General features: G+C 40.0%; 1 protein-coding gene across 5 annotated transcripts in view; it reads right to left on the bottom strand.

Annotated features, from left to right (window-relative positions):
- The window catches only part of myo9ab (myosin IXAb), a 228,478-nt gene that overhangs the window by 45,152 nt on the left and 159,284 nt on the right, over positions 1–24,042 (bottom strand). For all 5 annotated transcript variants that reach the window (XM_060914594.1, XM_060914596.1, XM_060914595.1 and 2 more), the window contains exons 10-14: positions 23,444–23,560; positions 21,086–21,220; positions 11,130–11,251; positions 10,402–10,543; positions 8,025–8,220 (exon numbers count right to left, since the gene is read on the bottom strand). In XM_060914594.1, coding sequence (XP_060770577.1) covers positions 8,025–8,220; positions 10,402–10,543; positions 11,130–11,251; positions 21,086–21,220; positions 23,444–23,560 — 712 coding nt within the window. The remainder of the gene's footprint in view (positions 1–8,024; positions 8,221–10,401; positions 10,544–11,129; positions 11,252–21,085; positions 21,221–23,443; positions 23,561–24,042) is intronic.

Genomic DNA, 24,042 nt, shown 5'->3' with positions numbered 1-24,042 from the left:
ATTTTCAACATGCAATAAGTTTCAAGTTTCAATGTGTGTATGTGTGTGTATATATATATATATATATATATATATATATATATATATATATATATATATATATATACACACACATACACACACACTACCATTCAAAAGTTTGGGGTCACCCAGACAATTCTGTGTTTCCCATGAAAAGTCACACTTTTATTTCCCACCATAAGCTGTAAAATGAATCGAAAATATAGTCAAGCCATTTTTCTGGCCATTTTGAGCATTTAATCGACCCCACAAATGTGATGCTCCAGAAACTCAATCTGCTCAAAGGAAGGTCAGTTTTATAGCTTCTCTAAAGAGCTCAACTGTTTTCAGCTGTGCTAACATGATTGTACAAGGGTTTTCTAATCCTCCATTAGCCTTCTGAGGCAATGAGCAAACACATTGTACCATTAGAACACTGGAGTGAGAGTTGCTGGAAATGGGCCTCTATACACCTATGGAGATATTGCACCAAAAACCAGCAGCTAGAATAGTCATTTAGCACATTAGCAATGTATAGAGTGCATTTCTGATTAGTTTAAAGTGATCTTCATTGAAAAGAACACTGCTTTTCTTTCAGAAATAAGGACATTTCAAAGTGACCCCAAACTTTTGAACAGTAGTGTGTGTGTGTGTGTATAAATTTATTTTTTTTTACTTGTGTGGTTTGATATTTCCTTTTCTGCTGCTATCTACTGTGCTGCTGCAAACAGGAAATTTCCCCACTGTGGGACAATAAAGGTCACCTTATCTTATCTTATCAAGTTTCAGAGTGCAGCTAATCAAACAGTCAGATCGAGTCAGATAGGAGTTTGAAGTTGACAGAACTTTAAAGGGTAAAGGGTTTGTTCATGCACTGCAGTTATGAATTATTCTTGTTACTAAATTGTGTGCCAGAAATATCCTAAAAATATACTTCAAACAGGAAGGAGGCAAGAAGAAAAATGATTTCAGAAATTTGACCTTGCTGTGACCTTGGAAGATGATTCCTCGGATTTGATGCAAGTTGTGAAATAAAAGCACGATTGTACAATTGATTCTTCAAAGAGATTATTTACGGCAATTGGACCAGCACAGATGAGTAGAAAGATACACTGCCAGGCTAAAAAACAACAACAACAGTCGTACATGTTAATATTTTATTGGACCGCCTTCAGCTTTGATTATAGTGTGCATTCACCATGGGGTTGTTTCAATAATCTTATGTAATGTCACAACATTTATTTCTGTCCAGAGTTGTATTAATTTTTTTGCTGATATATTGTATTTATTAATAACAGGAGAGTTGAATCATTCTGTAAACTCTTTTCCGGCACATCCCAAAGACTTTCAATTGGGTTAAGGTCAGGACTCTGTGGTGGTCAATTCATGTGTAAAAATGATTCCTCATGCTCCCTGAACCACGCTTTCATAGTCTGAGCCCTGATTTTTTTGCCCATGCCCTTAGGGATTAAGAATATGCATTGATGTGATAACCTGGTCATTCAATACATTCTGGTTGTCAGCTGACTTCATTTTATTGCCCCATAACGTTGCTGAGCCTCGACCTGACCAATTGAAGCAACCCCAGATCATAACACTGCCTCCAGAGGCTCGTACAGTGGTGACTACGCATGATGGGTGCATCTCTTTCTTACCCTGACATGCCCATCCCTCTTGAATAGAGTAAATCTGGACTTATCAGACCACATAACATTTTTCCATTGCTACAGAGTTCAATCTTTATGCTCCCTAACAAATTGAAGCCTTCTCTTCTGATTAGCCTCACTAATAAGTGGTTTTCTTTCAGGGCTTTGAACCGGTTCAAGGAACGAAAACGAAAACCGGGAACTTTTTCTATTTCACATGGAACAGAAACGAAACCAGAAACTTTATTATTTTTTTATGTTCCGGAACAGAAACGCTTATTAAAAATAATGGTAACCGGTTAATACCGGTTTTTATTTCGTTCCTCAAAGTTTCCGTAGCCTACAAATAAAAAAAGTCATTCTTCTCCTGCGCAAGTTTCTATGACCCGCTGGGGTTCACTTCCTGTGTGACGTTCGCTGACTGAATGGAGAGAGCGGGAGGGTGGACTACTATCATGTCTCCACATCTTAAATAAGAGGTAAATATTGCAGTCTATCGTTATTCAAAAACATCAATTTCAAACACGATATCAATATATTTGTCCACGTTAATGAGAGGCTCGCGAACATTAAATGACGTTAACCTCTGTTAGCCTATCAATGCATAGGGCCTGACTAGCCTTTGGTAACACACTAAACGAATTATCTTTCATTTTTGGCACTTTTTCTGTTTGTGTAGATGGGAAGACATACTGAGAATCCAAATCGCCAACATTTGAAATAATAATTGTTTTGAATTATTTCTTGTCTTATTTAATGAAGGTTGTAATAGAATTAGCCTACATTTGGCTTAAGCTGGATGAGACAGAGACATAATTTTATAGCCATTTGTTAAACAGCTGACAGGGAACGTAATTAACCGTTCTGGGAACGAAATTTTTTTTGTTCTAACCGGTTCGGGAACGTCTATTTAATGGTGGAACCCAAAACCGGAAACGTTAAAATTCCGTTTCTGTTCGGAACGAACCAATAGGAAAAAAATTCTGGTTCAAAGCCCTGTTTTCTTTATTGCCACACAGTTGTTTAGTCCCAATCCTGTGAGTTCTCATCACATTGTGCATATGAATATGCTTTTACTTTCACGATTAAGCATAGTTGAGTTTTTCTGTCAATTTTTTTATGATTTGATTTCACCGTGTTTAAGTGATCTCTGATCACAGTCGGTCAAGCTTTTTTTCTGACCACATTTCTTCTGTGAAGTTGAGGATTCACTACTATTCTTCCAGGTTTTAATAATGCATTGTACAGTTCATAACGGAGTTCCAGTAATTTCAGTAATCTCCTTAGTTGTTTTCTTTGCTTGATGCAGGCCAATAGGCTGACCCTTCTAAAACAGTAACATCCTTTCCATGACTACAGAATATATGTCTTTTAACATGGTTGTTTAAAGGAGATACGCAGAACCATGGCCTTACTTTTTGTTTATAAATGCCTTGAGACCTCAAGAATGGCATAGGAATAGTTTTAAGCGTTAACAATAAATCTAATATTTATTTTTACGATTAAAGTGATTCATATAGGTAGCGGTGTGAGTGAATGAGCTTGACATCCATAACGTCACAGCAGGAAGTCTATCGGTCTCATCGCCATTTCCGCTAGACTAAAACACAGAGCTGACTGCAACTCCGATCCTCCATTTTGAGCTAATTTATCGCCATGCCACGTAGATGTGTTGCTGGCTGGTACAGCAGCATGATAGAAGGTGGATTTATGTTACATTCATGGCCCAAGAATATTCAAACTGCAAAGATTTGGACACGTTTTGTGAGAAATTCATGGATTGGGCGCCTACGAAGTGGTCTCTCCTCTGCTCTGCACATTTTACTGAGGACTCGTATGAAACCTCTGATCTGTTGAGGAGCGTTGGCTATAAGCCCATATTGAAAGAGGGTGCAAAGCAAGTTCAGTTGCACCAATTCTCCCGGAGTGTCAGCCGAGCAGTAATGGTGGAGTACTCAGTATGGAGAAAATGAAGAATGAATGGACCAGTTGTCAGATTTCTCCACTGGATGTGCTCCCCCCCCCCCAGGATATGCTTGCCTCAGCAGCAATATCTCGCCCTTACGTGGAAGAAGCAAATGAACGAAGAACTGAAAGTCAGGTTGTTTCAAAACAATTGGCCACAAGCTCAGCCTTCAGGAAGCGAGAAAACAGATGGGTAAGATGCGACTCATTTGGTTACATAACAACAACACTCATTGTTTACCTGCATTTAGATTAATACATGTAACTTGCATTGTGTATTTAAGTTACCAGTATTAGATTATTTAATTTGCTTCAGAATGTGATTGTCGCAGTTCATCTGATTCTTTAATTAGCCTTTTACGTTTTATCAGTGAAAATGCATGCACGTACATGTATGTTGCATAAGTTATAATGCTTATCCTGTTTTAATTGAACTATCAGTTCAATCCCATCCAATTCTCTAGACGGCTTTGTTCTCTGGCTTTATTTAGTAAGGTGGGGGCCTCCGTGGTCGACGTGTTACTATCGGATTCACTTTCCGATGGTTTGAACTGATACGGTTCTACGTGTATAGCAGTAGCATGTACACACACTCCAATTTCAGGACTATCACAGTCAGATGTATTACTATCTGAGGAATCCGAAGAATCTCCAATAAATCTGAACGAAGAGGCCATTGCAAGCACTCTCGCCTGCCGAGTCTGGCTTTGGTCTATAGCACCAGTTCCTGCTGTGATGTCACCCACCCAGGGCTGGCTGGCTCAGTGGGGCAGCTCGAATGCCAACTTTGTGGTCGATTTTAACTAAAAAAAAATTTTTTATATATATATATATATATATATATATATATATATATATATATATATATATACACACACACATATATATATATATATATACACACACATATATATATATATATATATATATATATATATATATATATATATATATATATATATATATATATTTTTTTTTTTTTATTCCCAATAACGCAGCATACAAGAGTCAAGGATGGAGATACTATCCACTCAGAAATTTATTTAAAAATAAAGGCTCTGCGTATCTCCTTTAAGAAATGAGAAGCTACTCACTGCATCAGTGAGGGTTAAAAAAATTGCCGCCAGCTGAAAAAGATTAATCACTGCAGTAATTATCCAATCAAAGGCTCTTCGGTATTTGCTTATTTAAAGCCAAATGATGACTTTTGTTTGGCTGGGCAGCGTACAATTTCATCATCATGTATCAAGAAATAACAATTTGAGCCCCTGTGGATAAGGTTAAGGCAGCAGTTTTAATTTGCTTATTCTTTTTTAAAATAACAGTGTCTGTAGGTCATGAAAACAGTTCAGATTGAGGTTGATTTTCCAAGTATGGCTATCCCCCAGGGCGGCACGGTGGTGGAGTGGTTAGCACTGTCACCTCACAGCAAAAAGGTTCTGGGTTCGAGCCCAGTGGCCAATGGGGGCCTTTCTGTGTGGAGTTTACATGTTCTCCCCGTGTCTGCGTGGGTTTCCTCCGGGTGCTCCGGTTTCCCCCACAGTCCAAAGACATACAGGTTAGGCCAATTGGTGGCTCTAAATTGACCGTAGGTGTGAATGGTTGGTTGTCTCTGTGTGTCAGCCCTGTGATGATCTGGCAACTTGTCCAGGGTGTACCCTGCCTCTCGCCCATCGTCAGCTGGGATAGGCTCCAGCTTGCCTGCGACCCTGCACAGGATAAGCGGTTACAGATAATGGATGGACTGTCCCCCATTGAGAATCAGAATGACGTGCAGACAGACCCCATTAGAAGATTGAGCAAGTTCAAATTATTAATTCATAAAAATAATCCAGAAGAGGAAGTTATCCTTCAGACTGACCAAGGACAGACCAGCAGAAACAGTGCTGGAAGCTTAGATAGCAAGGTGGAGATTCACAGGCTGATCATGACAGCAGCAGTGTCAAGCTGGACACACATTTGCAATACGTGGAATGGCAGGTAGGATGTCTACAAGATCCAACAATATTAACCTGTTATTATAATAACAACGGATTAATATAATCATGATGGATAGCCAACCATAAAATATAAAATATAGGTAGTGAGTAACCTCACCAGGCAACAAAACACAGTCCAGGCTAAATGAAAAATTAATGGCATTCAAAAGGAATTTACGTACAGTATGTGAGGAGAAGTTAGCTGCAGACATACCAGCATCCACTCACCACCTGGAAGCCAATTGTTGTGATGACAGCTGTGTGTTTTCACACACAAATTATATGGACAGATCCTTCACCACCATCATTTTCACCACCAACAAATCAACCATATTTCCGATTAAAAGGCAGATTGTGAAGTAATAAGTGTATGTTGTGCCATTTATGAAGACTTTTCCAGCTCACTCTTGAGCATCCTTCATCCTTATTGCTTATCTTATACAACCTCGATTCCAAAAAAGTTGGGACAAAGTACAAATTGTAAATAAAAACGGAATGCAATGATGTGGAAGTTTCAAAATTCCATATTTTATTCAGAATAGAACATAGATGACATATCAAATGTTTAAACTGAGAAAATCTATCATTTAAAGAGAAAAATTAGGTGATTTTAAATTTCATGACAACAACACATCTCAAAGTTGGAACAAGGCCATGTTTCCCACTGTGAGACATCCCCTTTTCTCTTTACAACAGTCTGTAAACATCTGGGGACTGAGGAGACAAGTTGCTCAAGTTTAGGGATAGGAATGTTAACCCATTCTTGTCTAATGTAGGATTCTAGTTGCTCAACTGTCTTAGGTCTTTTTTTTGTCATATCTTCCGTTTTATGATGTGCCAAATGTTTTCTATGGGTGAAAGATCTGGACTGCAGGCTGGCCAGTTCAGTACCCGGACCCTTCTTCTACGCAGCCATGATGCTGTAATTGATGCAGTATGTGGGTTGGCATTGTCATGTTGGAAAATGCAAGGTCTTCCATGAAAGAGACGTCGTCTGGATGGGAGCATATGTTGCTCTAGAACCTGGATATACCTTTCAGCATTGATGGTGTCTTTCCAGATGTGTAAGCTGCCCATGCCACACGCACTAATGCAACCCCATACCATCAGAGATGCAGGCTTCTGAACTGAGCGCTGATAACAACTCGGGTCGTCCTTCTCCTCTTTAGTCTGAATGACATGGCGTCCCTGATTTCCATAAAGAACTTCAAATTTTGATTCGTCTGACCACAGAACAGTTTTCCACTTTGCCACAGTCCATTTTAAATGAGCCTTGGCCCAGAGAAGACGTCTGCGCTTCTGGATCATGTTTGGATACGGCTTCTTCTTTGAACTATAGAGTTTTAGCTGGCAACGGCGGATGGCACGGTGAATTGTGTTCACAGATAATGTTCTCTGGAAATATTCCTGAGTCCATTTTGTGATTTCCAATACAGAAGCATGCCTGTATGTGATGCAGTGCCGTCTAAGGGCCCGAAGATCACGGGCACCCAGTATGGTTTTCTGGCCTTGACCCTTACGCACAGAGATTCTTCCAGATTCTCTGAATCTTTTGATGATATTATGCACTGTAGATGATGATATGTTCAAACTCTTTGCAATTTTACACTGTCGAACTCCTTTCTGATATTGCTCCACTATTTGTCGGCGCAGAATTAGGGGGATTGGTCATCCTCTTCCCATCTTTACTTCTGAGAGCCGCTGCCACTCCAAGATGCTCTTTTTATACCCAGTCATGTTAATGACCTATTGCCAGTTGACCTAATGAGTTGCAATTTGGTCCTCCAGCTGTTCCTTTTTTTGTACCTTTAACTTTTCCAGCCTCTTATTGCCCCTGTCCCAACTTTTTTGAGATGTGTTGCTGTCATGAAATTTCAAATGAGCCAATATTTGGCATGAAATTTCAAAATGTCTCACTTTTGACATTTGATATGTTGTCTATGTTCTATTGTGAATACAATATCAGTTTTTGAGATTTGTAAATTATTGCATTCCGTTTTTATTTACAATTTGTACTCTGTCCCAACTTTTTTGGAATCGGGGTTGTATATGTATGTCAGCATATTCTTGCTTAGTTAGCCCTAATTAGTACCAATTTACATATTTACACACTTTAGAACAATACATTTTAGCGTTTAGAAATGATGGATTATGGTTCATTCACTAAAGCTCATGTAATTATGAAGAGTATTTGGGAAAATATGTAACTTGGCAGAAATGTCTCTCCTGACACAGTGGGGGTTAGAACTACGGTACAGTTCAACTATTTATGGCAGTCAGTATCAGGAACTACATCAGAATGTTATAGCTCAAAAGATGATAATGCAAAATTTCTTTTACTCATTACCATGTTCAGAACTACATGATTGTGTGTGTGTGTGTGTGTGTGTGTGTGTGTGTGTGTGTGTGTGTGTGTGTGTGTGTGCAGACTCACTGCTCTTCCTCTGGCTATGCCATTTTCCAGCTGCTCTAAAAGCCACCACTGCTCTGAAGTAAGCTCGAAGCACAGCCCAGCGGAAGGTGGCCACAGGGTCGATTCCCATCAGGCCACAGATAAAGGCGCTTTTACTGCTCTTCAGCAGAGCCACAATGTCTGGGCGCATGTGGTCTGTGTTCTTCTCCCTGAAATCCTATATAGGAACAGAATAGATTAGATAAGTTACAGCAGAGGTTCTCAAACACCACGGGTCATTCTCATATACTGTGTGTGTGTGTGTGTGTGTGTGTGTGTGTGTGTGTGTGTGTGTGTGTGTGTGTGTGTGTGTAAAATGGTGCATCAACACAACACAAAATCATGTTACAAAATCACATGGAACAGAGCCTTCACCACTATCACAACCAACAAATCTTCAACTATGCTTTTGATTAAAAAGGAGATTGTGAGGTCATGGTGGTGGTGTTGCATGGGTTCTGGGGACTGACGATTTTTCCAGCTAAGCTCATATCATTCTTCTTCATTTACTTAGGGAGGAGAAAGCTGTAGCTGACTTGTCCATGTTTGTACAATTTTCTAGCAATTGATCAGCCACTAAAAGACGATGCTATCATGCATAGTCAAGATGTTAAATTCATAGCATTCTTAGGATTGACAGCCCTACACTTCCAGGTTAACTAATTTCAGGACAACAAACTTTCTAAGCATTAATGAAAAAACAACAACAACAGCAAACAAACATAAAAACTCAAAAGACAAAGCTACATGGTGGTGGGAGAGGGCACAATAACCCATTTGGGGGCGAGAGTGCCTCCAGTTCCCTCTGTGGCTGACATCCTGGTTCATCAAGACTGTTGTGTGCTCCAGTCCTGTCCATGTTGATTAAAGGATTGGGAACCTCAAAGTTACAGCAGTAACTGGAAATTTTGTTGTAACTCTTAACTATGCCGATCACCATCTATATTTTTATTGTCTTCTTTGTGTACAAGCAACACACACTCTTAAAAACTGGAGGAAGTGTTCGAGCCGGTGTAAGGAGTCACAGAAGAATCCTTGCCTTGTGTGGTTTTTAGAGAGAGAGAGAGAGAGAGAGAGAGAGAGAGAGAGAGAGAGTGTGTGATGCAGACAAACAATAGATTTGGTACAAAAGAAGTGTTCTATGAATAATACAGTCTCAGCAAACACATGTGCTTCAAATAAAATCAGACCCAAAGGCAAATCTAACCAATCAGTTTAGAAAAAAAAATTAGATCAGTGGATGCAGTTAGTGCATTTTGCGTCCTTCCAAAAGAAGTGTTCTATGAATAATACAGTCTCAGCAAACACATGTGCTTCAAATAAAATCAGACCCAAAGGCAAATCTAACCAATCAGTTTAGAAAAAAAAATTAGATCAGTGGATGCAGTTAGTGCATTTTGCGTCCTTCCTAAGAGCCACATTCTCTTACACACACACACACACACGCGCACACGCGCACACACACACACGCACATGTACACACACGCATGCACACAGTGTCTATGATGGGCACATCACCATAACACTAAAATACAGTAATATGTATAATGCACATCAATTTGAGATGTGAAAAATACACTTAAATACACCAGCCAACAAATATATTAAGTTGATTATGTTACAATTTTAATTAAAAAATGTGGTGCAATATATTTTTACCTTGTCTTTGTCTCACTTCACTGATATTCACTTCACCTTCGGCAAAGAATTGTTACATATAACTGCAATATAACTGTATTTATTCTATCCACATTCACTGGATATGAGCAATCGTGTGCCTAGTAGTACTCTACTACTAGGCTATCAGCTCATATACCATGAGTAGAGAAAAACAAAATGGCGACGCGTGTTGCTGAACCAACCGAGGACGAAATAAAAACTCTACTTGAAAACAACACCCCCCCCCAAAAAAGCAACAAAATATAGAATAAAAGTATTTGATGGTAAGAATGTATCTTTTTTATTTTTCATGAATTATTATTATAGCATTTTTCACAAATTTGGTTTGTTTACATTCTAAGCGGAAATGATTTTGCCGGACGTTTTGTATAAAATTTTTATTTATTGAATTTGTAAAAAATAAAAATGCTCTGTTTCTCAAAATCCAGCGAATGTGCATAGCATAAAACAGTTATTCCACTCAATCTTGTCGTACATGGCTTATAGCCAACTCGACGCTACGTGCCTCGTCGGCCATTGGCTCATGTACGACTTGATTTCATAGAATAACTGTTAAAGTATGTATCTGTTATACTGTATATACAACTGTTAAGTATGTAGCTGTTACTGCTGTATATATATGATGCAATATAATGTGATAATGTGGACAGCAATTAAAACTAAGCTCCTGGACACACACCTTGACGCTGTATTTGACCTTCCCTGCGTAGTGGCGAATGATGAACGCTGGTTCCATGACTGCAGGAAACTCAATGTAGCTGTTCCCCTCGTGCTGCCTCTTAAACTTATCCAGCAGGGTCTGGTTAGTTGCCTGGGGGAAGCTACAGAAAGTTGGAAGTCAGACTGATGATCCGGGTTTGTCTCTGTTCCTGCTGTTTAAATTACGTGCTTAAGCTATAAAACTGATCTGGGCATGTGCTGTGAGAAGGTCCTTTGCTTTACTGTTGCCTCCACATGCTCATTTTAACACAAGTGAGAGGAAACACTGTGAGAATATGTTCTCAAGGTCTATGCACATTGCCTCCAGAGGTTCACATACTTTTGCCACTCACAGATATGTAATATTGGATCATTTTCCTCAATAAATAAATGACCAAGTATAATATTTTTGTCTCATTTGTTTAACTGGGTTCTCTTTATCTACTTTTAGGACTTGTGTGAAAATCTGATGATGTTTTAGGTCATATTTATGCAGAAATACAGAAAATTCTAAAGGGTTCACAAACTTTCAAGCACCACTGTATACTCTCAACTATAAGTATTACCTCATCAGCACCTTATTTTACTATTTACACTTTCTGATTAGATGCAAAACTGCATTTAAGTGTACTTGTACTATGTGCAATGAGCATAAAGATGAATAATAATCGTATAATCTCATCTAATCTGAGATGCACTGAGACTCACTTGCACTCCTCATCCAGTAGGTGAAGCAGGGCTGTGGGTTTCTTGCTGATGAGGTTGATGCAGCTTGTGTTGTCGATGTAGTCAATCATTCGCCAGCTGATGCCCTCTGCACGGTACTCCTCCTGTGCACAAAAGAGAAGAAGCAGAATTACTCATCACAGAAGGTTAATAGGTAAATAGCTCTCTTTTGTTCTGAAAAGCATCTGGTTCTCCAGACCCACTGAAAACATTATGTGGCGTCGTGACTGACTGCTTTAAAAAGCCCAGTATTGTCCATGATTCAGGATAACATAGTGATGAAAATTCACAGAAACACATGAGCAGGTAGCTGAATTGTGGGAAAAGAGTCTTCTGTTATATTTTTGTACCTGCTACCCACAGCTATACATGGTGTGTTTCTGGGGATTCAACTCAAAGCACAGTAGAGCCTGAGATCACGACAGAGTTATAAAACCATAACCATCTTAAGCATGGTAATGCTTTCAGTAATGAAACCATCTTAAGCATATTCAATTATACAATCTTATATATAAATAAGGAAGAAACCCAGTGTAAGCTGTGTCACCACTAGCAAAAAGATATTTCTGTACTCTCCAGGTGATGCATTGTGAAAGGGCAGTGTGCTGCGTTTCTGATTCATAGCTTTCAGCATATCCATCTACTGCTACTGCTCTGCAATCAAGCATGAACAAATGCCAAATTAAAGAGTAATTGGCAGTGGGAGAGCAAACACTGGACTGAAGCACGACAGCCTGCAGCAGGGAGGTTTGTCTATTTGCCTTGGCGACTGTTCAAAGGGTACACACTGGCTTTAGATAAAAGCGTGTGTGTGTGTAACAGCGTGATGTTCACGCCTCTCCATGTGCTTCACACACTACCTCCTCAAACACCTCACCGAGTTCCTCTGTACAAACATTAGATACGCGGTTTTAACAGCTGCAGAATGCAGTTATTTGTGAAATGCATCCAAAGACACACATATCACTTGTGAAATCAGTAGATTCAAGTGACTTTGTTTATTTTATGTCCCTCTGCTCCAATTTATATATATCATCTCATTATCTCTAGCCGCTTTATCCTGTTCTACAGGGTCGCAGGCAAGCTGGAGCCTATCCCAGCTGACTACGGGCGAAAGGCGGGGTACACCCTGGACAAGTCGCCAGGTCATCACAGGGCTGACACATAGACACAGACAACCATTCACACTCACATTCACACCTACGCTCAATTTAGAGTCACCAGTTAACCTAACCTGCATGTCTTTGGACTGTGGGGGAAACCGGAGCACCCGGAGGAAACCCACACGGACACGGGGCTCGAACCCGGACCTTCTTGCCGTGAGGTGACAGCGCTAACCACTACACCACCGTGCCGTCCATATATATATACCTGTGAGTGTTTAGTCTATGTCTTTTTTCTTATCTAGAGTGTTTATACTGTTTATTTCAGTTATTCTATTTTTATTTATTGCATTGCCTGTTTGCACCGTGGGTCAGAGAGGACTGAAATTTCATCTGTGCTGTATGTCGAGCATATTTGACAATAAAGTTGACTTGACTAGATCGACCACACTTCCAGATGAGACAAAACAACTGCAACATGCAGCTCAGTGTCACAGCAGGACTTCTGTAGCTTCACCTTAGTGTGAAGAGATTAGTCACTCAGAGATTCAATTGTCCCTGTAGGTTTATCTCCTTTTTAACTAAAATGGCCGAACAAACAGAAGATACTAAAAATATAATTATGGATCTGAATTTTCATTAATACTTTCAAAAAAAAAAAAAAGTCTTTAAAAATCTTTTAAATTGTGCGTCCCGATCATGTCTAACAGCTGAGCTCAAAGAGACGACACAGAACAAACTAAAAAAGCCCGCAGACTAGGGTTGCACAATTAATCGCATTTTATTCATACTTATTATTTTTTGGCTTTTAGAATGAATTAACCATAAATCAACAGCAAACTTGGTGAGCTTATCTGAACTGTGTGACCAACTGCAGAATTTTCTGGTCGTTCGTTCCAAAACACATTCTCAGAAACATTTAAAAATGCTGTAGTACTTCGAGGCAAAAAGGCATGTCCAATCAGTCATGTCCAGATCAAATATTTACACAGAATGCTGAATTCTTAAGTACCTTCATCGAGTATTACAGTATTTGTTTATCCTTCTCTGTCCTACATGTCTCCAAGTAGAAGGAGCAGTTTGGAGACTTGTGAACTTTAAATTGTTTTTCTGACAAGAAAAATAGCTGGCGTAGTGTTATTTTTTTATTCTATTTTCCCCAACAATATTTTATAAAACGCTACAAAAGCACTCTAAGGTACTGTAAGGCACTGACTTATGAGACAGCCCTGACAGCAGGACATCTACCTTCTGGCTTACTGCCGAAGGCTTTTTTTTCAATTAGGTTATAAATGCAAACCTAATCATCACTAAAAATATAACACGCCACACATGATAAAGTACAATAAGATAATTTTAGCCTTAAAGTAAAAGAACACAGTAACCTCCAGAATGTTTTTTCTAATCTCCACAAGCTTTATAGAAGAAGTGGGGTGTAAAGAAAGAATGATTCGAACTGCAAAACAGTCTACTATACAGCTGCATCCATTTACAAGCCAAGAACTGGCCTGAACTGAATCGAATCAAATGAATGGTTTGTGCAGAGGGAGAGATGGAGAGAGAGAGGGACTGCATGCTAGAGAGAGTGTGAAGAGTTGCCTATCAACAGTAGTCTGGTTAACACCAGACCATATCACAAGTGAAATATGGTCTGGAATCCGCCTATTGAATTTCTCGTAGGGGACGTGTGGTTTATGATTGTCAACGGCCGTTTATTGGACGTTGCGAATGTCTATCATTTGGCGTATACATAGCCCATGGCCAATCATGGCAGTTGTACCCGGTGACGTAGTTAGAGCGACGAAGAGGCGAAGAAAGACTGAAACGCCAAACGCTGTTCTTTTTTTTTAAAACAAACTTTCGCTCTAAACTATTCAGAACAGCGTCTAAAGCTTGATCGAAAGTTTGGTTCGTATCGCTCGCCGCCATGTTAAATGTGATCCGTAAACAGTCCCAAATAAACTACAAGCTTCCGTTTGTCGAGTAGTACGCGTCACCGTCTTTCCACCCCTCCCCACTCTCTGATTGGCTCCCTAACTCAGGCGAGCCTTTAGACCATAGTTTCCATGCTGTCTTTTCAGATCGGAACGACTGTGCAAAGCAGCATGGGATTTCCCAGGCTATATCAACAGGGTTGTGGGATTAAAGAATGACATACTGAACTTTTTATATGTTTATTGTTACATTTAAGGGTGGCACGGTGGTGTAGTGGTTAGCGCTGTCGCCTCACAGCAAGAAGGTCCGGGATCGAGCCCCGTGGCCGGCGAGGGCCTTTCTGTGTGGAGTTTGCATGTTCTCCCCGTGTCCGCGTGGGTTTCCTCCGGGTGCTCCGGTTTCCCCCACAGTCCAAAGACATGCAGGTTAGGTTAACTGGTGACTCTAAATTGAGCGTAGGTGTGAATGTGAGTGTGAATGGTTGTCTGTGTCTATGTGTCAGCCCTGTGATGACCTGGCGACTTGTCCAGGGTGTACCCCGCCTTTCGCCCGTAGTCAGCTGGGATAGGCTCCAGCTTGCCTGCGACCCTGTAGAAGGATAAAGCAGCTAGAGATAATGAGATGAGATGTTACATTTAATGTGTATTGCATCACATTTTCTCTCTCTCTCTCTCTCTGCTACTCCTGAGATGCCAATGATCCTGACCCCTTCTGCTCTCCAGACCTGCCTAATCCATCTTGATGCCATACTCCTAGCTGGAGTTCTTGTTACTTTGCTCCTGTTGAGGACGGCCCTGTATGGATTGCCAAAAGATGCATTCAGAAACTTTGAAGATGGCTTTGGACTGCAATCAAACCATTGTGCTATTTATATTTCAGGCCTACAATTGCCATGATAACTTTCGGACTGAAATTGCCATGAACAGTTTTGCACTCAAGTCTCCATTAGTGAACAGTTGATAACTTCAACAAAACAGACTTCATGTTGCAATTACAATGGATTTCTTGTTGACACAATTACACTTTGACTATAGAGCATTACAGTTATAGAAACAAGTTATTTATAATCACACTATCTGCTGTCACCCAGATGAGGATAGGTTCTCTTTTGAGTCTCTTTCCTCTCAAGGTTTCTTCCTCATGTCATGTCAGGGAGTTTTTCCTTGCCACCATTGCCTCTACCGTCCTCATTAGGGATGATTTTATAAATTCACGTTGTATAATTTATATCCGGAATGTATATATTTCCTTGAAGCTGCTTTGTGACAATGTCTGCTGTTAAAAGCGCTATACAAATACAATTAAACGGAATTGAATCTGAAGGAAGTAGAATAACGTCCCTTAGGAGAAGATTCAGTGTTATTATGTTGGCAAATGGATGTTGTACAAAGTACTATAAGCAGGGTTGCCAATAACTGTGCCACATATTTTATGATAAGGGTCTTACTTCAAGTAAAATGTACTGCAAATATTGGCAAGTTTTTCTCTCATAGTTTCAGTCTGAGATTACAGCTCAGTCAGTCAGGTTCAATGCCCGAACTGATGATCGCATCATCAGTTTTTCTTTGGCTAATCAGACGCAAGGTACGTCACCACTCTTGCTGGAGCTGTTGGGGGTTAGGTGCTTTGCTCAAGGGCACTTAAGCCAATCCTGCTGGTCCCAAAGCTGTTTCTCTAATCATTAGGCCATGGCTTCCCCAGAAATTACAACTAATTAACTACAAAGTCTTTTTTTTTTTTTTGAACCTTTTGCCAAGGGTGCCAATAATTCTGGAGTTGACTGTAGTTGTGATAATTATGATTTTAATACTGGGCAAAACAGTTATGGTTGTTACCATTCAGTCCTACTTTAAAGTATAAGAGCATAAGCATGTTTGCATGGTTTGGATGCGATAAACTGGGGAAAACTTCTTTGGGTGATTAAAGTCCTTCTTTTTCTGTGGTTGTGTCGATGGCAACAGAAGAAGCTGAGCGATGACACAACACGGTGGAAACACAGTGCTATTTGTCACTTGCAAAAAAAACCAAAAACGCATTACTGATTGGCCATGGACAAATGGTTAGAGAAGCAGCTTTGGAACCAAAAGGTTGTCAGTTCGATTCCCTGGACCAGCAGGAATGGCTGAAGTGCCCTTGAGCAAGGCACCTAACCCCTACTGCTCTCTGGGCAGGGTATGGGTAGCAAGGTACTGTATGTTGTACATCACTCTGGATAAGAATGTCGGCTAAATGCCATTAATGTAACAATAACAGAAAGTTACTTTGACTTTGACTGTTAAACCACACATCTTTTATGCACACACACTGGAGCTAATAGGACAATGGACCTTTTATACCTCAGAGGCTCATTTTAATAGACTCCAAGTTTGTGTGTGGTATAGAGGGTCAGGAAAGTATTCTCCTCACAGCAACAGTAAAAACTAGATAGAACTCGACGCCAACGGCATCAATGGGGATGCTTCCGCCTCGTAGACTACACGCCTTATTAAGTTGTGATTTGGGGATGGACATTTGACCTCACAGTAATCTTGACCTGTGACCTTTTAACCTCAAAATCTAATCAGTTCATGTTTGTCCCAAAGCGCACAAATGGTAGCCTAGTAAACTAGACCCACCCGCCTAGCGGGCAAAAATATTTTTGCCTACGAGTGGGTCTAGCCTCGCACCATATCAATAAAACACCCCGGGCATCAAATCGTGCCCGCCAATCACAACGCAAGGTTTTTGTTTGGATTCTTTGGGCGGGCTTTTGCAGGAGTGACGACAAGGCTGCGCGACGCTGGAGAAAGCACAACAGGAAAGATGGCTACGGCTCCGCTTTGGAATCAGTTTTAGAAGAATTAGACTTGGAGTTTTCGTTGAAACATGAGCAGGAAGAGGCTCTCCGCTCATTCCTTTTCAAGAAGGACGTTTTCGCCGTTTTGCCGACCGGCTATGGCAAAAGTCTGATCTACCAGCTGGCTCCGCTCGTAGCCAAAAGGATGGGGCTAGTTTGTGCAGTACGAAGAATTAATAAACAGCTTTGAAACATTACTTTTTGGTTGTTTCTTATTTTCCTGTTATTTTAAATTTAAGGGAAATTATTTCACCAAACACCACTAAATAAAAACTCTCAAAAACAGTTTAAGCAAACCCTTGAAAAACACTTGGAAAAGAGTGTATGTTAAGTATGTGGTACAGACTCCAAACTTGTGGTCATTATCTCCAAACTTCTTAATATCTAGAACCTGTTAATTAATACGCATTTTGAAAAATTATTTATTTCAAGGCCTCCCCCACTGCTTTCTGTCGCTCTGACTACGTCACAGTCACTGTTGCGCTGATTGGTCAGAGCATTGGCCTATACGCACAGAGACAGTTTGAAAGACAACGGGTTGTTCCTACCCACACCCTTCGGAAATGTCTACGACCGAGACCAGACTAAATATTCACATTTAGTCTGGCTTGCCAGGCTACACAAATGGTGAAAGTTTGGCAAAATTCCTTTCATTTGCGATATTGTGTGCACAAGGTTTTCAGACAGACATTTGACCTCATAGTGACCTTGACCTTAGACCTTTTGATCTCAAAATGTAATCAGTTTATCTTTGTCCCCAAATGCACAAATGGTGAAAGTTTGGTGAAATTCCTTTCATTTGCCTTGGAGATATTGTGTTCACAAGGTTTTCGGACAGACATTTGACCTCACAGCGACCTTGACCTTAGACCTCTTGATCTCAAAATCTAATCATTTCATCCTTGTCCCAAAGTGCACAAATGGTGAAAGTTTGGTGAAATACCTTTTATTAGTCTTTGAGATATGGTGTTCACAATGTTTGGGGATGGACATTCGACCTCACAGTAATCTTGACCTGTGACCTTTTAACCTCAAAATCTAATCAGTTCATGGTTGTCCCCAAATGCACAAATGGTGAAAGTTTGGTGAAATTCCTTTCATTAGCCTTTGAGATATGTTCACAAGGTTTCGGGACGGACGCACGCATGGATGGACGGACAACCCGAAAACATAATGCCTCCTGCACCTTAAGGTGGTGGCGGCATAAAAAGAAAAAAAAAAAAGTGTCTGATCTGATTCGAACCTTTTGACAAAAACTCCACATACGTCATTCAGTGACATTGAAGGTAATGCTGAACTGAAAGAGGAGCTGCATAGATCACGTGTTTGCTAAAAAATGAATGAGTTTGAAAATCCTTTTTGCCTCAGAGATGGTGTTCTTCGAAAAAATAATAATAGTGACTAAAAAGTTGCATTCAGCAAAAGCGCTGCATTCTGGGAGTCGTGAAAATAACTCATTTAAAATGTACTAGGTGCAGCTTTATAATTAATGTGTTCTCATTTAAAAAAAATTCACAGATGGAAATCAAAAGCTGTATTAGCAGTTTTATACACAGAGCTTTGCAGGAGGTCGAGACACTGTGTTGGCTTTACATAAATTTTTACAAGTCCTCATACTGTAATAAAACTCAAACTTGTGAACAGAAACAATTATTTAACAGGGTTTTTGACAGCCCACAAAATCTTCTCTGCAAACGTGTATATCAAAGTGAGTGGAAACTAAAACCCTGTTGAGTCTCGCTCACAGTGAACCACATACAGAACTACCTTAAGCAGGTTTTACACTGTGTGGTCTTTTCACATTATTACTTGTCACATTGTACAAGATAATCCCAATACATAATAATCTTTCCTGAATTGTATAACAGACTGTACAGACTGAATTCTATAACAGACCCATGTTCTCCACGCTGAAGATGCCTGAATACTCAACCTTAAAAAAAAAAAAAACTGTTCTGCTGACACCTTCAATCAGTGAGATCTGAGCTCACACAACAAATGGGACTTAAACAGAAACATTCAAACTGATTTTGGGTGAATAATAATATTTTTTTTTCCTGCCCATTTGCATGTTTCTTTAATGTTTTGTCATTGTACAGTGCTGCTTGAAAGTTTGTGAACCCTTTAGAATTTTCTATATTTCTGCAAAAATATGACCTAAGGCATCATCGGATTTTCACACAAGTCCTAAAAGTAGATAAAGAGAACCCAGTTAAACAAATGAGACAAAAATATTATACTTGGTCATTTATTTATTGAGGAAAATGATCCAATATTACATAGCTGTGAGTGGCAAAAGTATGTGAACCTTTGCTTTCAGTATCTGGTGTGACCCCCTTGTGCAGCAATAACTGCAACTAAACGTTTCCGGTAACTGTTGATCAGTCCTGCACACCGGCTTGGAGGAATTTTAGCCCGTTCCTCCATACAGAACAGCTTCAACTCTGGGATGTTGGTGGGTTTCCTCACATGAACTGCTCGCTTCAGGTCCTTCAACAACATTTCGATTGGATTAAGGTCAGGACTTTAACTTGGCCATTCCAAAACATTCACTTTATTCTTCTTTAACCATTCTTTGGTAGAACGACTTGTGTGCTTAGGGTTGTTGTCTTGCTGCATGACCCGCCTTCTCTTGAGATTCAATTCATGGACAGATGTCCTGACAAAATAGAATTCTCTGGTATAATTCAGAATTCATTGTTCCATCAATGATGGCAAGCCATCCTGGCCCAGATGCAGCAAAACAGGCCCAAACCATGATACTACCACCACCATGTTTCACAGATGGGATAAGGTTCTTATGCTGGAATGCAGTGTTTTCCTTTCTCCAAACATAACGCTTCTCATTTAAACCAAAAAGTTCTATTTTGGTCTCATCCGTCCACTAAACATTTTTCCAATAACCTTCTGGCTTGTCCATATGATCTTTAGCAAACTGCAAATGAGCAGCAATGTTCTTTTTGGAGAGCAGTGGCTGATGGTGGACTCATGAACATTAGCCAATGTGAGAGAGGCCTTCAGTTGCTTAGAAGTTATCCTGGGGTCCTTTGTGACCTTGCCGACTATTACACGCCTTGCTCTTGGAGTGATCTTTGTTGGTCGACCACTCCTGGGGAGGGTAACAATGGTCTTGAATTTCCTCCATTTGTACACAATCTGTCTGACTGTGGATTGGTGGAGTCCAAACTCTTTAGAGATGGTTTTGTAACCTTTTCCAGCCTGATGAGCATCAACAACACTTTTTCTGAGGTCCTCAGAAATCTCCTTTGTTCGTGCCATGATACACTTCCACAAACATGTGTTGTGAAGATCAGACTTTGATAGATCCCTGTTCTTTAAATAAAACAGGGTGCCCACTCACACCTGATTGTCATCCCATTGATTGAAAACACCCGACTCTAATTTCACCTTCAAATTAACTTCTAATCCTAGAGGTTCACATACTTTTGCCACTCACAGATATGTAATATTGGATCATTTTCCTCAATAAATAAATGACCAAGTATAATATTTTTGTCTCATTTGTGTAACTGGGTTCTCTTTATCTACTTTTAGGACTTGTGTGAAAATCTGATGATGTTTTAGGTCATATTTATGCAGAAATATAGAAAATTCTCAAGGGTTCACAAACTTTCAAGCACCACTGTAACTACCGTATTTGTATCTGTCCCATGATGTTGTGCATTTACTCCTATTTAATGGTTACACTCTGAGATAGGAAAAAAATCCTGACTTTGGCAGAACTCAAAAAAAAAAAAAAAATCAGAGTGCTTTTTAAAACCTACAATGGCCCAAATATGCCGTCATAGTCTTTGGTAACAATGACACTAAATTGTCCACTGGTGAGCATATCACATACACAATCCAAGACCTCCAGTGCCAATAATTCTTTTAAGACGTGATATTTTTGTCTGTGACAGTGTAAACTGTACAGTGTAAACCCAGCTTTAAATTAATGCATTGCTATTAGAATGAAAAAAAAAAGATGGGGTCATGAGTTCAAATCCGTCTCCCCTGACCTCAGTGAGGGAATGAGAGAAAGACCAGGAGAATGCGGTACACACCTGCTCTAGTTTGAAGATGTGCTGGTTGAAATAATGCTGCAGTCTTTCATTGGCATAGTTGATGCAGAACTGCTCAAAGCTGTTGTTCTCATAGTCCTCAAAGCCAAAGATATCCAACACCCCAATAGACAGAATCTAAAAGTGAACAGACAGGATAAAATAGGAATTATATATATATATATATATATATATATATATATATATATATATATATATATTTTTTTTTTTTTTGGGGGGGGGGCTTTTTCCACCTTTATTGGATAGGACAGTGTAGAGACAGGAAATGAGCAGGAGAGAGAGAGACGGGGAGGGATTGGGAAATGACCATATATATATATATATATATATATATATATATATATATATATATATATATATACACACACACACACACACATTTTCTGGATATGAGTAATCGCATGCTCTGATTGGCTACTCTGCTACTAGGCTGTCAGCTCATATACCATGAGTAAAGAAAAACAAAATGGCGGGACGTAATGCTGAACCAATTGAGGATGAAATAAAAACTCCACTCGAAAACAAAACACCAAAAAAAAGCAACAAAATATGGAATAAAAGTATTTGATGGCAGCCCTGTGATGACCTGGCGACTTGTCCAGGGTGTACCCCGCCTTTCGCCCGTAGTCAGCTGGGATAGGCTCCAGCTTGCCTGCGACCCTGTAGAACAGGATAAAGCGGCTAGAGATGATGAGATGAGTATTTGATGGTAAGAACATATCTTTTTTTTCAATAATTATTATTATAGCATTTTTCACAAACTGCTACTGTCATTTTGCTGGTTTATTTACATTCTTAGCGGAAATTATTTTGTCGGACGTTTTGTATCAAGTTTTTCCATCCATCCATCATCTCTAGCCGCTTTATCCTGTTCTACAGGGTCGCGGGCGAGCTGGAGCCTATCCCAGCTGACTACGGGTGAAAGGCGGGGTACACCCTGGACAAGTCGCCAGGTCATCACAGGGCTGACACATAGACACAGACAACCATTCACACTCACATTCACACCTACGCTCAATTTAGAGTCACCAGTTAACCTAACCTGCATGTCTTTGGACTGTGGGGGAAACCGGAGCACCCGGAGGAAACCCACGCGGACATGGGGAGAATATGCAAACTCCGCACAGAAAGGCCCTGGGCTCGAACCCAGGACCTTCTTGCTGTGAGGCGACCGTGCTAACCACTACACCACTGTGCTGCCCCGTATAAAGTTTTTATTTATTGAATTTGCAAAAAATAAAAATGCTTCGTTTCTCTAAATCCAGTGAATGTGGATAGAATAAAACAGTTACTCCACTCAATCTCGTCATACATGGCTTATAGCGCCTCGTCGGCTATAAGCTCACGTACAACTCGATTTCGTGGAATAACTGTTAAATATTCTATCCATATTCACTGGATATGAGCAATCATACGCTCTGATTGGCTACTCTACTACTAGGCTATCAGCTCATATAGAGGCTTTGCACCGTCACGTGACCCCATAGCAACGGTAACTACGCTGCCATGACAAGGGGCACACTGGGAGTGCTTTATTCAGACGAGTTAGTTATTACTGGTCGGTCTGGGAAGGTTTTGCTGCATTTTTGGATGTGCAAATCGTTTTGAACGAAACAAAGACACCAGATTTTTTAATTTACCAAAGTAGTTCATCACTGGGGAAAAAACAGAAAGATTTCTAAACATAGAAAGGGAAGTGTGGGGGGACATTCAGCGGGACTCGGTGTCGAACGGAGAGGTCAAAAACGGAGAGGCCAGTTTTAATTTCAACATACCAAAACTTTTTCTGATTTGGGGTTGTATTAAGATCAAGATCATTTTGCTTATTTCTAGAAATACATGTTTCAAATTAACCAAATTCTTTGGCTCGAAAAACAAGAGTATTTCAGTTGTCCAGAAATAGGTTTAAAATAATCTTATATTTAATTTATTGTAATCTTAGAGTAAGAAAAACTAGATAACTTTTACGATATACTTGTCATTTTTACAGCGTTATCTTACTATTTCTTGTGAGGAAATTCTATTAACATGATTCTTACTGATGCAGCTAATTAAACCAATGCAGACACTGAAATCTATGTAAATCTAACCTTAAACTCAGTAACCAAAAGAAAACCTTAGTTTATTTTTAATATAAAAGCTATGGATAGAAAGATGGATAGAAAGAAGCAGAATGGACCACAGACCACAAATCGAGCCAATGAGCAGGGAAATTCAGCTTCCTCGGGTGGAGAGCCATTATTTTTATCTTCTCACTTTTGACACGGTTATTATTCTAAAAGAGTTTACGTTGCGTGTTAATAAGGGATTAAGTCATGGATATTAAAGGAAAGGTGATACCTTTGCAGAGTCCTCTAGATCTTTGTTGTTGAGAAGTGCATGGTTGGTGCGGAAGACTATCCAGTCAAAGAGAGCGCCGTAGAGAGATTTAGCCATGGAGTCTCTCACTGTCCCAGCCTGAAGAAACACACACACACACACACCGCTGTATTATATTTATTGATTCACCTTTGGTACGTATATTTCCTTCTGTAGGTGTGACAACAGGAAATTATACCAAGGCATGAAAAGCCACAACGATACCATGGAACTTTCCCCACATGTCCATAGAAAGGCCAGTTTCTGTGATCTAATTCACACCTCAGCTCAGCAGGTGGAGAAAATAAACCACAGCTAAAATGATTGCATGAAGGACTGAACATGGCTCTCCCCTTTTAGTTATGCTGTCATAGTTAGTTGCCGGAGTCCCTGCTTGTACTCAGTGCAATATGTATACTGTTCCTACTTATTCAGGTGACATCGGGCATACCGAACAACCTGTGTTTTCTCTCCCCTGGCCAAAATCTGTCCCTCTGAGTTACATGTCGGTCCTGGGATCGAGATGCTGACCTCTTCTGCTCCTCGGACCTGCCTGATCCATCCTGGTGCCCTGTGTCTGG

This window comes from Neoarius graeffei, chromosome 2 (genome assembly GCF_027579695.1).
Source record: "Neoarius graeffei isolate fNeoGra1 chromosome 2, fNeoGra1.pri, whole genome shotgun sequence".
Taxonomy (NCBI): Eukaryota; Metazoa; Chordata; class Actinopteri; order Siluriformes; family Ariidae; genus Neoarius; species Neoarius graeffei.
Note: the sequence above shows the minus strand (reverse complement) of the source record. Positions and strands in the feature narration are given on the sequence as shown.